The following is a 14,523-nucleotide window of genomic DNA, read 5'->3' as shown; positions in this document are numbered from 1 at the left end:
GTGGACAAGACAGATACTGTGGGTGCACCTATGCGTGCGCATATAGACATGGGGCTTTTGTAAAAGAAAGAACCTTCAGGAATTGAGCGGTTTCTGTGATAGAATTCTAAGGTCTTACAGCAGTCTGAGAACAGGTGCAAAGTAGAAACTTTAGAGGCTTTATTTAGATGCAAAGCTTTGTAAAAGCCTAAAAGTAGGGTAAACAATGTCTGAGCTAAACTTCTCCTCCTTTTGAACTGACTGTGACAAGCACAGGAGCAGCTAGAAACTGGGATAATCAGATCAATGCAAAGCAGTGGGGGAAATTTTCTTTCTTGTCCCAGTTACTGCTCATTCAGGCAGGGTTTAATCTAGATAAGAAAGTATCTCTTGCCCAAATGGGCTTGAATCAGAGGCCAAAGCAGCCTAGCCAGTGGTTGGTCTGCCAGGGGGAAGGGGAGGAGGCCTGAGCATCACACCTCCCCTTTGCCCAGGGGAAAGTCTGGCTGACCTTCACGAAGGCTACTCACTGCGATCAGTGGCCGCACCCTCAGCCCCAGACCTTAGCTGTGCAGAACAGCTTGCTGGCAGATGGCATTGTGTCGCTTTATCTGTTCCCACACAGTTTGCTTTGTATGTCTGCCAAGAATCTTCCAGTTATTAGCAAACTCAGACAAAAAGTGCCGCCAGTATTATCAGCAGTCAACAAGCGCCTTCCTCTCCACAGAAAGACTTGACGAGACTAAGGGCTGTTCTGTGGGCCTCCTCCCCTGCAAAGACATTGAGAGATCAACATGGTCCACAGGTGGGGACAGGTGTTTAGAGGGAGCTCTATTGCCAACAATCAGGGCAGAATGTCACTGACTTTCTCTATTTAAAATCTGCTTGCTGTTTCTGGTCTGAAAGCTTAAGAGTTACATCTTAGCGCTTCACTCTCAGTCCTTCTCCATCACAGAAAATGTCTGGATACTTTGACTAATCAGCCTTGTTAATGGCCTTGGCTAAAGTGAAAAATGTAAATCTAATAAATTGATGGGAACGAAAAGCACGGCCCATCCTTTCAGCCGAGGGGGCGCTCCCTGGGCTGGGTTTATGGTGTTACGGGAGGAGGTCGGCAAGTGGGATAGGGGAATATGCCATTGCAGGGGAGGCCTCTGCCCAGGGCTGGAAGCTGTGTCACTGAGCTAGTACTGCTTTTCCCCCTTTCTGATTGATTGAAAACACCACCTTTACCTTGCCTTTGAGCTTCCCTGTCCCTCTGCCATACCAAACTCTCACCCATCTCTGGAGATCTCTGAATATTCTTGGGCTCAAGAAGTGAATATGACAATCAGAAAATATAAATATAAACCAGAAAGACAGCATTAAACTAAGAAAAAGGTAAGAAAGTGTCTTCTGAAAACAAAAGTGCACCACTCTAAGACACAGTACCCGATAATGGGTTTTCCATCCAATAATTTTATCTGAAAACATTTATTTTCAAATGATTCTCAAAGAACACGGTAGCATCTAAGTTTCTTTTCAGTTTGGGCTTAACAAAAATTGACAGGTATGCTCTCTCCGAAGTTTTAAAGTATACCAGATTTGCTCTAGAACTGATTTTGCAACCTCAGTGTCAGTATTTTTGTGAGGACCTCAGTCCTTCATGACCTCGTGTGCTTCCTGCAGCACCTGGAGGAGACAGCTGCCATCTGTCTTCTGAAGGGGATTTCACAAAACTTGTGAGGGACACCTTCCAAAGCTGAATAATGTGGTTCCACATTTACTCAGATCTTTAGAAACAAACCAGAGCTTTCCCCCAAACTTGGCACTATACAACCTGATCATTTGAAAATAGCTTGTTTTGCTGTTTCGTATAATCAGAGCCAAACTGATGTGAAAAAAATTATCATGATCTTAATCTACTGTCTCGGATAACCAAGATAAGATTTTCAACAGTTTAGTCTATATTCTAAAGGAAATAAAACAATTGGCGTCAATATTCTAATAGTAATTACGCCCTTAACAAAATTCAAAGAATATTCAAAGGAGCCCACACTTCAGCAGCAGAGAATTATAACAGGAAATCTTAAGCTTGTACATGGAAGGGCTGTTTCCTCAAGTAGCTCACGATGCTGCCAAATCTCAAAAATTAAATCAGATATTCCCTTTCCCTCTGAGCCATGTGTTTTAAAGTGTAGAAAATTCCAAGGATCCACCACAAGATGGAGATGGTCAGCACAGGCCAATTCTGTTACTCTTAAATAAGTGTATATTAGCCACTTAGCAACAATCCCTATACTCTTTCAAGTAACCATGCTATTGACTTCTTTACTACTTGCAGTAGCCTGTCCCCAACTTTCTGATCCAGCGCTTAACTTAAACTCCTTAACTCTGCCTTGACCTGAGGAAGACCATGCTAATTGGTTGTGTTACTTTGTATGTACCCTGTGCTTAATTGCTAGAACAGTAAACCAGTACATGGGAGGGAGGAGGAACGGTGCCTCGGTCACTCTGGGGGCAGTTTAGATGCTGTGAAATTAAACCTGTTCTAAGTGTACTTGTTTGAATTAATTGTATTGTAATATTATTTGTTGAATGTAGTAATTAGGTATTTATGAATATATTGCTGTAATTTCTGACAACATCCAAAAAAATAAAATCTTCCTAAATCATGTTAAGAGGAAATTTTTTTTTGTTATAATAAAACGAAGCCAAATTTAAAACAAAAAGTTCAACAGCTATATAGATTTATATGTAAAATGTGAAGACAGATTCAACTGTACCTCAGGTTTTAAGGGATAGGTATGCATTCAGGGGTGAGATCTGAGACACACAGGACTCCTGACCCTCTACAAATAATATGTGGTTTCATTCCCCAGATTAAATGTGAAAGACCGAGTAAGAGTCAGATGAAAAAGCACATCCTGTCATCTGAAAGCAACCCTCTAAACTATCACCTTAAATGATAGAGACCAGGTCTCTATCCCTGTGTCCTAATCCTTCTGTGTTTAGCCCTTCGATGTTCAAATAGCCATCAGCTGCTTGTTAGAGGGACATCTAGACAGCAATTTGGAATGGAGAAAACAGTGCTCAAGGAACTTGAAGTCTAGACTTTAAACACTGAAGGGCAAATATTCTCCGGGCTGTTGATCATGCAAAAAGCCGACAAAGATAGCATGCTACTACTTTTGACCAACGATGCTACAGTTGAAAACCAGCTGGTTACAGAAACTTCCACTCACTATATGACTCTTTAGACAATCATCTTTTCCCCTCTCAAGGTAATGTAATTTCTACAAGGAAGTTATTTAGCACTTCCAAATGTTCTAATTGAAAATTTTTCTCTTAAAGAATTGACCCTGTTTGAGCCACTGCTACCTATAACAGTCCCCAAAATCCATCGACAGCAGCGTTATAGGCCCAACTTTTCTTCAAAGCATTGTGTTTTCAGCTGCACTTAATAACACGGTATTAGTTTTTGCCTGACTTTCCCCTTGATAAGAAACCCTTTAAACCTTAACCAGAAGTAGCCAAGAGAACAAGAGACACCAAGTGTTTGTCTGAAGTTAATTATTTTAGCTATGTGGCTTGCTCCTACTTGATAGCAGAGGAGGAAAAAACCAACAGAGAGATTGGGTTGATTCCATCTTTATTGTGTATCAGGGCTTACATGAGCGACACCAGTCAACATCACTAGCCACTCATCTGCTATCCTTCTCTGTGTGACCAGCCTCTGTATAGTCTAAGTTTAGCCCAAGACATCAGGATCAAGAAAGAAAAAAGCCCTAGGCCACATCACCGCTCCTACTGTATCTTTTCAAAGTAACACCTAACATCACTGAACATTCACCCACACATAACAGTTCCTTCCGTACAGGAGACCTGAGGCTCTGCTAGGGAGAATCACTTGTTTGCCAAAACTTTTCCTTCTCCTACAAAAGAACAGCTGGCTTCTAGAGAAAGATGTGGAATTAAAGGATATCTCACGGACTAAGCACAAACCTGTTGCTTTCCAGCTATGTTATGAATCCATTCCTTGCTTCATTACACATTTTTCTTACATTCAAAAATGGTTCTAGAACTCCAGAAGCATGAGTACCTCTGTCATGTCCTGAGCACTCGCACATGGCCCGGCAAGCCTCCTGCCAGCAGATGGGAGGCCTTGACAAATCAAAGTTCTTCCTCTAGAAGTCCTGAGACTGAGCACTGTCAGAAGGCTGAAGGTTTGTGCGGAGTTTGTACATGTGATTGAGCGCTTGTGTGAGGAAAGCCCCACTGGTATTGATCTCCATCAAGGTCAAGTTATCCAGCTAAAACACAAGAGAAAACAGACGGCTGGTTGAAGAGTTTCTAATTTGGGGGAAAGGTAAAACCTAATGAATTAAAATAAGAAACCAATGAATAATAATTTTAAAAAGCACAACTAGCAATCCCTGCTTGTGACAGCTCAAGCAGACAGTGCCACAGGAAATCCCTCCACAGCATCAGGCCTCCCCCGACCCCAAGGGGAGGCAGCTGCCAGAGCACAGGCCAGGCCCGCACTTACCTCAGCATGCACCTCCTGCTGCCTCACAAATCTGTCAGCGGACACCCGGAGTTTGGCTATGCGAGTGTCCCACACATCCTTGATCAGGGTCCGGATCTCATCTGCTTTTGGGATATTGTCTGAAGCACTAAAGGAAGCAAAAAGGTGAAATAAATCGCATAAGGAAGTGCTTGGTAAACTAAAGCAGTATCAACTTGGAAGTGGCTTTTTAAGAAATATGCTTGGATTCAGGCAAAATATACAAACTGTTCTAGGCTAAAAATTTTTATTTTTATTATTTATGCCTACAGCACCTGGTCTTCCTAGGCAGTCCCCCATCCAAGTACTAACCAGGCCCGACCCTGCTTAGCTTCCGAGATCAGACATCGGGCTTGTACAGGGTGGCATGGCCACAGACCATGAACCATGGCTCTACTGGGACGTGAACCCAGGACCTTCTGCATGTAAAGCAGATGTGCTAACCGCTCGCTACACTATGGAACCACGTCCTCAAAATTTCTTTGGCTGTGTTTTCGATTTTAAAATGTTAAGGATTTCTAACAGGTTAGAAAATTTAGCCATGATCCACAAAGGTACCTGTGCTCATGCTTCCTGTCCCGTGGCAGGCTACGGCACAAGGACTTGTTTCCTAAAATAATTAAGTATCTGAGAATAAGCTCTGAGTTAGACATCCTCTGTCTCAGGATAACTGAGTGTTCTGTGCTGTAGAATTTCCATGTAAGATGAATTTGTTTCAAGGCTGGTTCAGAGGTCATGACTTCTTTCACTCCTATCCCATTAGTTATCCAAGGGTTGACAACCCACCAGGGCAAGAAGCTCACAGCTCTGTACTAGGCACTGCGTGTGGCACTACACAGTATTTCTGTCTTCACAAAAGGCCTGAGGGGTAGGTAGGTATTGTCCTACTCTACAGAGAAAACAAAAATATGTTTACAAAAACCAGAGAATAAATTGCAAATTAGCACAAAATTGAGCACACCAATACATAGTGAATTCTGGGTAAAAGTTTGAACTGGAGTCAACAAGGGCGATCACAGCCTTCCTGTGTGAGATTTTTTTTAAAACTACCCTTTGAAGGAAAAGACAAACTTGAAGATAAAAGCAGAAGCCAACATCATTTATCACCAGGCATTCTCGGATAAGCTGGAGATGATCTCTCCACATGCTAAAATTAGCTTGTGATTAGTAGATGGAGAACAAGTGCTATAAAATTTATGTAGTGGATTTTACTCAAAGCCCAAACATTTGGATCCTTTGCTCTGAACAGCAGGTTAAAGAACAAAGGACCCCAGCTCTTTGCTAACTGAACTGCAGAACAAAGGTACAATTAGGTCCTTTGGCCTAGTTCTAAAGAATTCTAAGAAAAGGATTTCAATAGGAACGGCATACATAAATATACTGAACTTCAGAAACTAAAGATGAACAAGTCCCTCACCTCTGCTTCCAGATTCTCCCTTCAGAGTCACTCCCACTGCCACAGCAGGCTTCCTCAGATCCACTGGGTGGCACAGCCCCTTCCTGAACACCAAGGGGCCCTCCACTCTCAGAAGAAAGGCCTCGGCTCTCCCACCCCCACATACTCTATGCATGCCCTAACAGCTCTGCTTCCCAAACACACCGTGTCCTGCATTTCTGTGCCTTCTCCCCTAGGAAATTTCCCCTCATCCTTCCAGCCTGGGATCCTTCTCTGGCACCACCAGGCATTAGGGTTGCATCCCAACATACTCCAAGCAGCATTTATCACACTGCGGTGTGACTACTGGGTAACAGGGTTAACATCTCCCCCACTAAACCAGGAACTCAAGTCTACATGACTATCTCCACTACCTAGTGGAACACTTAGTTGTGAACTGCAGCCTCGTATCAACTAAAGGACAACTCGTGTTTTATACCCTGAATTTTCATTTGCATCTAGAGTGCCATTCAGTGGGCCCCTGGCCCTTGCTGCTCTACACGGGCAGTAGGGAGCTCCCCAAGTTTTGTTCTAGTTCTGCTCTTGAATCCATCAATTAAAAAGTGTCAAAAGTTTGACATTTTACAGATTACACTCTAAGTCTATCCCAAGCAAAACTCCACACTTGCCTGCCCCCTCCACTGATCTTATTCATTCACTCATTCATTCAACTAATGTAAGCACCGGGCACTGTTTAGTACATGCAAGGCACATTCCCTGCCCATTAGAACTGGGGGCAGGGGAGCACAGCCTGAGAAGTGATTAGAAAATTATAACTGACAAATGCAATGGAGGTGTACAGAGATGCCAAGAGGACAAGTAGGACAGGAAGGGAGTACCTATTATGCTAAACCAAAAAAAAGAACAGCCAACAGATGGACTTAGTGGCAGAGGGTACAGTATATGCAAAGCCCTGAGGACCGTGCTATGTATAAAGAAGTAAAAGAGGCCAGCGTGAGCCTGGAACCTAGAGAATCAGAGGGAAGAACTGTGAGAAGAGTTGTGAGAGAAAGAAGAAGGAAACTAGGCTATGCGACGCTTTGAATATCACAGTCGGGACTTTAGACGAAAACCTGGAAAGGCTCTGAGGAGAAGGGGAGTCACATGGCAGCTTTATCTTTCAAGGACCACTCTGGCTGCAACGTGGAGAACGACAAGCCGATGGGGAGCCAGAACTGGATGTAGGAAAACGATTTACTACAGCACATTTTTGCCACTGGTGGGCTTTTCTTATAGCTCAGGGTCAGAAGCAAATGGGAGTCCTCCGGCCCTTCATGTAACAGACAGGCAAGAACTCAAACACACATACCCGAAGAAGGAAAAAGGGGGAAAGCTTTACTAATGAGACATTTGTAGTTAAGAAAATCTACTGCTGGAGATGATGGAGGCTCATACTGGCGTCCAATGTCAAGTGATAATTAGGAGGTAGAATGAAAAGAACCAAAGGATTTACTGGGAGGAGGTGGGTGGAGAAAAGGAAAAATGACAAAAGTAAAGAGTCCAGGCAAGTGTGCACACGTGCACTGATGACTCCCAGGTTCCTGATCTAAGGAACCGGGTGGCAGGGTTACCACCTAGCTCAGTAATGAGCCTGGAACAGGAAAGGAAGGGTAGGGGTGAAGGGATGAGAATCGTGAGTCCAATCTTACATGTGGACTCTAAGAAGTGAGATTACTTACTGATTTAACAGAAGTTTGGTAAGTTCCATGTAGTAAGGACTAGGCATAAGGGTAAACGTCTCTTCCTTTCGCTCATGATCCCTGATTTTCTCCAATTTTTCTGAAATTTAGAAGTGAATACATTCTATCATCACCATAACTGAAAGTTTTTTTTTTAACCTCCAAATGTACCAAGTGCCTATATTTCCTAGTCAATCAACTAACAAATACATGAAAAACACTTTTTGGAATATCACTAACCATTTGATTTAGGGCCTAGTTCCTTGAAAATCTACCCCTGAGAAGGTATAAATTACTGCTGTTACTTTGGTCTGCAGAATATATTACTGAAAAGAACACGTCACCCAGAAGTTCTTTTCTTAGAGAAAAAGCAAAGTATTCTACCTTTGACACAAGAAGTGATAAAAGTAACCAGTGACTGGAGAAATTTATTTATACTAAGCTTTGTTCAGAAGAACAAGTCAACTTACAACTATAGCCACTCCAGTCTGGGAGGCTGAAAGCCCAGCATCTGGAGTCAAACAGCCAAGTCCAGTTCCATCCAGCAGTAACACTCCTCTGCACATGCCACAACTGTCTTCCCCTCTCTCCCCGACTTACCAGCCTGAGAAACCTCCAGCCCTGAATGAATCTGGACCGCCCACTGTTGCTACAGGACACACACACACAGGCACAACTATGCTGCAGGATCTCTCATTAAAGGACTGACCATCTCCAGGGAGCCCTTGTACTCTCCTGCAATCCTATGAGACTTCCCCAGTCCACGCGCCCTCTCGCTTCTGATCGTGCCCACCCTCTTCACGCCTTCTCTCATCTTGCTGCCCCAGCTCTCAGGCGCTGCCTTGCTGAGTGCCCGCATGCTCCTGCCACATCTCCCCAATTCCCCTGCGTCTGTCCCCATACACAAGGGCCAGCCTTCCAGGTATGCACTGGACCTTTCTCTCTCACCTGCACGGAACACCACCCAGCAACTATCTCTCACTCTTGAATGATCATTATTTCCCTCATTATTTGACCATTCCATCACACAAGCTGCAAAATCTCCCATCTAAAAAGTAAACCCTACCCTGACACCAAATCTTTCTCCAGCTACCAATCCATTTCTCACGCCCTTTACAATGAAAACTTCAAGAGTTACCTGACTCTGGCATTTACTTCCTCTCCTCAACCGCTCAGATGGGTGTCTATCCTACCCCTCCACCAACACAGTTCACCAAGGCCCATGACCCCCACTCGGCCAAACCCAATGGTTCTGTCTCCACACCTGACGTGGGTCAGTACTCGTCTGTGGAGTGTATTTATCATGCAGCTTCTGGCGCACCACTCTGAGTTCTCATCTGATTCCTCCTGGCCTTCCTGACCTCTCAATACTGGAGTACAGAGCTCATTCTCTGACCCCTCTCCACCACCTTAACCCACATCTCGTGATCTCATCCTGCCTCATCTAAATACCAACAATGTGTTCATGATGACTTCCAAATTTATATCCCCAGATCAGCCCCTCCCTGGAATTCCTGACTCGAAATACCCCACTACCCGCATTATTTCCACGTGGATATCTCACAGGCGCCTCCAGAGTGACACGTTCAAACCTCCACTCCTGGTGCCCACTCCAGCCCACGACCCGCTCCTACAGTCGTCCCCCTTTCAGGAAAGGGCAATTCCACCTCCTTCTGGACCTCAAGCCCGCAACCCTGGCGCTCATCCTTAACTCTTCCCTCTCACACTTCACAGCCAGCCCATCAGCAAATCCTGCTGATTCTTCCTTCAAAATACACTTAGACTCCCACCACGACTGCTCCCCCTTATCAGCTGGTCAAGTCGCCCTCAGCTCTTGTCTGGGTAACTCTCTACTGCCCTCTCCCCACACACATCTTCTTTGCACAGCGGACACTTTTACTTTTTAGCCTCTAAATCGGAGTATGAAGCACCGCTGTTCAAACCCTGCAACGGATCGAGAAAAGACTGACAACACCCAGTGCTGGCCAGGACATGGAACACTGGGAACCCTTGGACATTTCTGGAAGGATTATAATAATGGCTCAACCACTCTGGAGGACTCATTGCCCGTTTCTTACACAGTTAAGCACAGTCTGCCCTACAACCCTACAATTCCACCACTCTAGGTTTACCAAAGAGAACACATCCACAAAAAGACTTGGACAAGAATGGTCACAGTCTTATTCACTATAGCCAAAAATGGGAAATAACCTGAATATCCACCAAAAGAAGAATGGGTGAACAAATTGTGGCATATGCATACCATGGAACACTACTCAGCAATAAAGGAATGCAACGACACATGCAACGACAGGGGTAAATCTCCAAAATGTCATGTTGAATGAAGTCAGAGACCAAAATTCACATACTGGATAATTCCATTTATGTAAAGTCCAAGAAGAGGAAGAACCAATGTATGTCGACAGGCTCAGAAGGTCGTTGGTTCTTGAGCAGGGTCAACTCACTGGTGATATTTCACTACTTCTCACCGCAGTGTGGCCCAGGCCAATGAAGCAGCCCAGGCGAATTCTCTCTACACCTTCTAACTCTGGCCTGCAATGAGGCGGGCTCTTGCCCTGTAACATCTAGGGTTTGCATGCACCAAACATTCCAGAAGCCGACCTAGAATAAGGGGACTTACGGGGAAGCAGCCCTAATAGAGCCAGGCCTGGTGAGACTTAAAAAGCCCTTTAAAGCAGAAGTAATTGGAGTTTCCCATTATGTTTCAGGACCACTCACCCCTTTAGGATGAGAAGTAAAGAGGACATACCCAAGCAGTCTTTCTTAAACTGCATTTGATGGTACTTGGTGGAAAGTGTCCTTGCTTCTAAGAGGCAGTTATCTCCAGATTTCCAATGGGGAGGGGGCAATCAAAATCCAGGCTTTTCAAATTCTACATGCATGCCCATTACACCCTGCACCCCCCAAATTAAAATTCTTTACTATAATGAGCCATTCACATCTCCGAGGTGGGGAAAGATCGCAAAGAATAAAGTCTGTCTGCATTTTTAATGCATTATTGTCTTTGCTTTTTCTAACAGCTTTATTGAGGCATAAACATACCATACAATTCACCCATTTAAAGTACACAATTCAATGGTTGTTAGCATTTTTGTCACCTCAGAAAGGACCCTCACCATCCCTCCATCACTCCCAAACCCTCTTCCCTAGGCAATCACTAATTTCTCTCTGTGGATTTGCCTGTTCTGGACAGTTCATATAAATGGAATGATATGTGGTCTCTGTGTCTGTTTCTTTTCACTTAGAATAAGGTTTTCGTCCACATTCTCGCATTTGTGTCTGTCTTCTTTCACTTAGCATAAGGTTCATTCACATTGTGGCATTCCTTTATATGGTTAAATAATATTCTCTTATGTGGATGATGCATTATTTTCTTGCATTCTCTATAATGTAAGATAGGGCTGCTCCTCAACATGTTAATCTATGTACTTATTCTTTAAAAATTAAAACAAATGCTTCCTTAAGGTCATATAATACTTGTAATCTTAAAGCAAGTTGAAATAACTTAGAAACACAATCTGAACTAAAATTGATATACACACCCCAAACTAACACAACATCAGTAATAGCGGTCAGCTGACTCAAGGAGAGACTCTGGAACCATTAATTTCTACTGATCAGTGGATCATGGAGGCCTCCCGGGCCTCCACCCACATCCTTACCCACATCCATCCACTCTGGAGGAAGCAACCGACACTTCTGTCTTTGTTTCAGGTTAATCGCCAGCCACAGAGGCACTTCCACTGGTAAGCCGGGGTTAAAGGGTCCCAGGTCTCCCTGCCCGAGGAAAAACAAACTCACGTGAGACAAAGCAGAGCCACGGCATTACTGGACCTCGCTGCTGTCAAATAAGAGAAAGAGCACTGTGTAACTTGAGTCCAAACACAAGCCCCAGTGGTCACGGAGCCGCGGGAGGCAGCCCCACGTCTCTTCTTGAGCGGCAGGGCACCTGACAGCCCACCTGAGTCCGGTTTTCCGAGGCGCTGGGGGGAGGCCGCCCGAGAACACCTGGGAGGCACGGGATACCCCACGCCCTCCGGCTCCGAAATTTGCTCCTGCCCCCTCCACGCAGGCCTCCGCGGGTTGGGAACGCCGAGTCCTCCTCCCAGCTTCCCATCCGAGACGTGGAAAGGGAGGAAGGCGAGTCGGCGTTTGCAGAAGCCCTGGCGGCCCGGCCTCTCCCAGGCGCGGGCTTCACCCGCTAGGGCCTAGGCAAATGCCGGGGCCGCGCCCTTACCCCGATGAGGTATATCTTGTCCAGACTGAAGTTCGGGATAATGGTCACCAGCTCCTTCTCAGCCAGAAACTCCACCTCGGCGGCGTCCATGCCGACGCCAGCGGCCCGCCGGAGACTCGCCGCCGCCTCCGGCCTCTCAGCGTCCCCAAGGAGGTGCCGTGACCGCTGCTTTCCCGCCACCACGTGGGGCCCGCCCCCTCGGCCGGAAGAACCCTCCGCTGGCCTATAGCAGCGCGGCGCTCTTCGCAAGGCGGCGGGAGGCGGAGAGCGAGGCTGCTACGAGCCCACGGATTGGCGAGCTTGAACGAGGCTAAGCTCTGACCCCGCCCCCACCGCGTTCTGGCCCTTGCCCGGCTCCCTCCTGTGAGCCAAGCACCTGGTGCTGCCTGCTTTCCTGCATCTGGCATCACGTTTCCGTATCCCTTTACCTGCCGTGGGCGCCTACCTGCCAACACCCTGAGTCAACACCCCTTGCTCCTGGGGCCAGGAGCAAATGCATTTATTGCGTCACAGCATTCATTACCTGGCTAGACAGACACAGCCCGACCCCATGAGAGTAAGGGAAGGCGTTTTCTTACATTTCACAATCTTCCACCTTCTCTATACGCATTGGTTAAAAATCTGTAAAAAATGTAGATTGCTCCACCCTACCCACATCTTCCTATTCTAAAACTTGGGGAAAGGCTCAGAATTTGTACTGGCAAGCACCCCAGGTGAGGCTTATTATGAAGGGGCAAGTTTGCTGACTACAGCAAATATTTATTGCTGTATTCATCCGTTCATTGAACAGGTGTCCTCTAAACAGTGGGTTTATGTGAAACATAATAGCAGTGGTTCTCAGTCTCCCCACTGTTAGAATCCCCTAGAAGATTCTGAGTTTAATATGCACAGTCCTGGAGAATTGTGGTTCAGGGGTCTGGGGTAGGGACCGAAAGCTGAATTTGAACCAGGGCCAGGGAGACTGATGGGGTGCTAATAGGTCAGGAAAGCTTCCTGGGAGGTGAGGCAGCCAGAGGAGGACTGGTGGGTCAGGCGGTGAGCTGTACTTAAATTTGAAACCCTGTTCATCAAGCCCTTAAAAAAGGCATAAGGGACAGGAGGATTCCCGGATTCTGTATCTCAGCAGGAAAGCTGCCCCACCCCAGATAGCCCCATACTTTCCCCTCTAACTCCCCGCTGAAACCTGCTCCATGTAGGGTTGTTGGGAAGAGGAAAAAAGAATATAATTAAGTTCTGCCCACTCAGATGGCATGGAAAGCTATGTCTGTTATTTATCTGCACTGGAAATTGTCATTTACAGATCTGGAGATTACTTTCATTGTGTGTCATTTATTAAGACAAATACTTTCAAGGAAAATAAAAGTCCCTCTGGGTGCTATGTGACTGAGGGCAAGTGACCACTCTGAACCTCAGTCTCTTCATTTGCAAAAGAGGTAGGAAGAGAAGGAGCTGGGGGTATTTAGGGAGGAGGGGAAGCTGCAGGCCACCTGGTCCCTTCTGAAATAGAAGCTCCCTCAGGCATCTGCAGAGAGTGTGTGCCAACTTGTCTGGGTTTTGATTGATGGGAGAATGTTTTCTTCACTGGCAAATATTTGTGTTCCAAAGTTGGCGAAGCTTCCCTACCGGCTTTTCGCAGCCTGTAAAAGAGCAAAGGAAAAGAGCTGGTGGGAAAGCTGAGGTCCAGCAAGACCACGGCAGGTGAGTAGGAGAGTCGCCTGAGTCCTGGTGTCCTTATCTGTTAAGTGGGGACAGTGTTGCTGCTGACCTCACCGTACTGTTGGGAGAATAAGAAGAGACAGTATACAGTGTTGCGTACTGCAAAACGGTAGCGTCTTGGAGTTTCAAAGTTGAGTGTACATCAAGGGAGCTGGAAGGACTTGTTAAATGTCTTTCCCTTCACAGCAGCACAATTTAAAATAGCCAAAAGGTAGAAATGCCCAAATGTCCATCAACTGTGGAGTGGATAAATAAATGTGCTCTATACATATTATGGAGTATTATTTGGTAATAAACAGGAATGAAACATTGATATCTGCTACAATGTAGGTGAACCTTGAAAACATTATGCTGCATGAAAGAAGCCAGTCACCAAAACTATGTATGATTCCATCCATATGAACCTCTAGAATAGGTAAATCTGTAGAGACAGGAAGGAAGGAAGTTGTTGCCAGGTTAGGGGAGAGAGAAATGGGGTATGACTGTTAATAGAGATGGCATTTCTTTTGGGGTGACGAAAATGTTCTGTAATTAGCAGTGGTTGTTCCACACTCTGTAAATATACTAAAAACCACTGAATTGTACACTTTAAGAAGGTGAATTTTATAATATGTGAATTATTCCTCAATAAAGCTATTATTTAAAATGCTTTTTCCTAAGCTCCAGGCTCAGACTTTCTGACTCAGAAACCACACACTTAACATGCTCCCCAGGAGATTTTTATAATTGGGAAAACTGGGGAGGGAAGTGATTTGTCCCGATCCAGTTCAGCTCTGGTTCTGGATTTCATCCAGAATAAATGGAATCATATCCAGACTCCTAGGACCCCAAGAGGACTTCCAGCCTCCTGCTTGGCCTCTCAAAGTGGGGAGAACAAGACTACTGTCAAAACAAGACTATAGACAAAATT

General features: G+C 45.4%; 1 protein-coding gene and 1 pseudogene across 2 annotated transcripts; both read right to left on the bottom strand.

Annotated features, from left to right (window-relative positions):
• Positions 1-137: 137 nt before the first annotated feature.
• GINS2 (GINS complex subunit 2) lies at positions 138-12,081 on the bottom strand. Of its 2 annotated transcripts, XR_005658598.1 has the most exons (6): positions 11,622-11,839; positions 11,323-11,437; positions 7,640-7,739; positions 4,508-4,634; positions 4,061-4,271; positions 138-749 (listed from the first exon to the last, which is right to left on the bottom strand). XR_005658598.1 is itself a non-coding variant. In XM_039888746.1 (5 exons), the coding sequence occupies exons 1-5, from the start codon at positions 11,985-11,987 to the stop codon at positions 4,146-4,148; spliced, it is 558 nt and encodes a 185-aa protein (XP_039744680.1). In that variant the 5' UTR covers positions 11,988-12,081; the 3' UTR covers positions 3,594-4,145. The 2 variants fall into 2 exon arrangements, 1 of the variants encoding a protein (XP_039744680.1); XM_039888746.1 differs by lacking the exons at positions 138-749; positions 11,622-11,839 and adding an exon at positions 11,898-12,081 and having other exon boundaries at positions 3,594-4,271.
• On the bottom strand, positions 4,789-4,904 carry LOC120580996 (uncharacterized; annotated as a pseudogene).
• Positions 12,082-14,523: the final 2,442 nt, after the last annotated feature.

The sequence above is a fragment of the Pteropus medius genome, unplaced genomic scaffold, assembly GCF_902729225.1.
Source record: "Pteropus medius unplaced genomic scaffold, Ma_sr-lr_union100, whole genome shotgun sequence".
Taxonomy (NCBI): Eukaryota; Metazoa; Chordata; class Mammalia; order Chiroptera; family Pteropodidae; genus Pteropus; species Pteropus medius.
The sequence above is the reverse complement of the archived record's forward strand: the minus strand, read 5'-3'. Positions and strand labels throughout refer to the sequence as shown.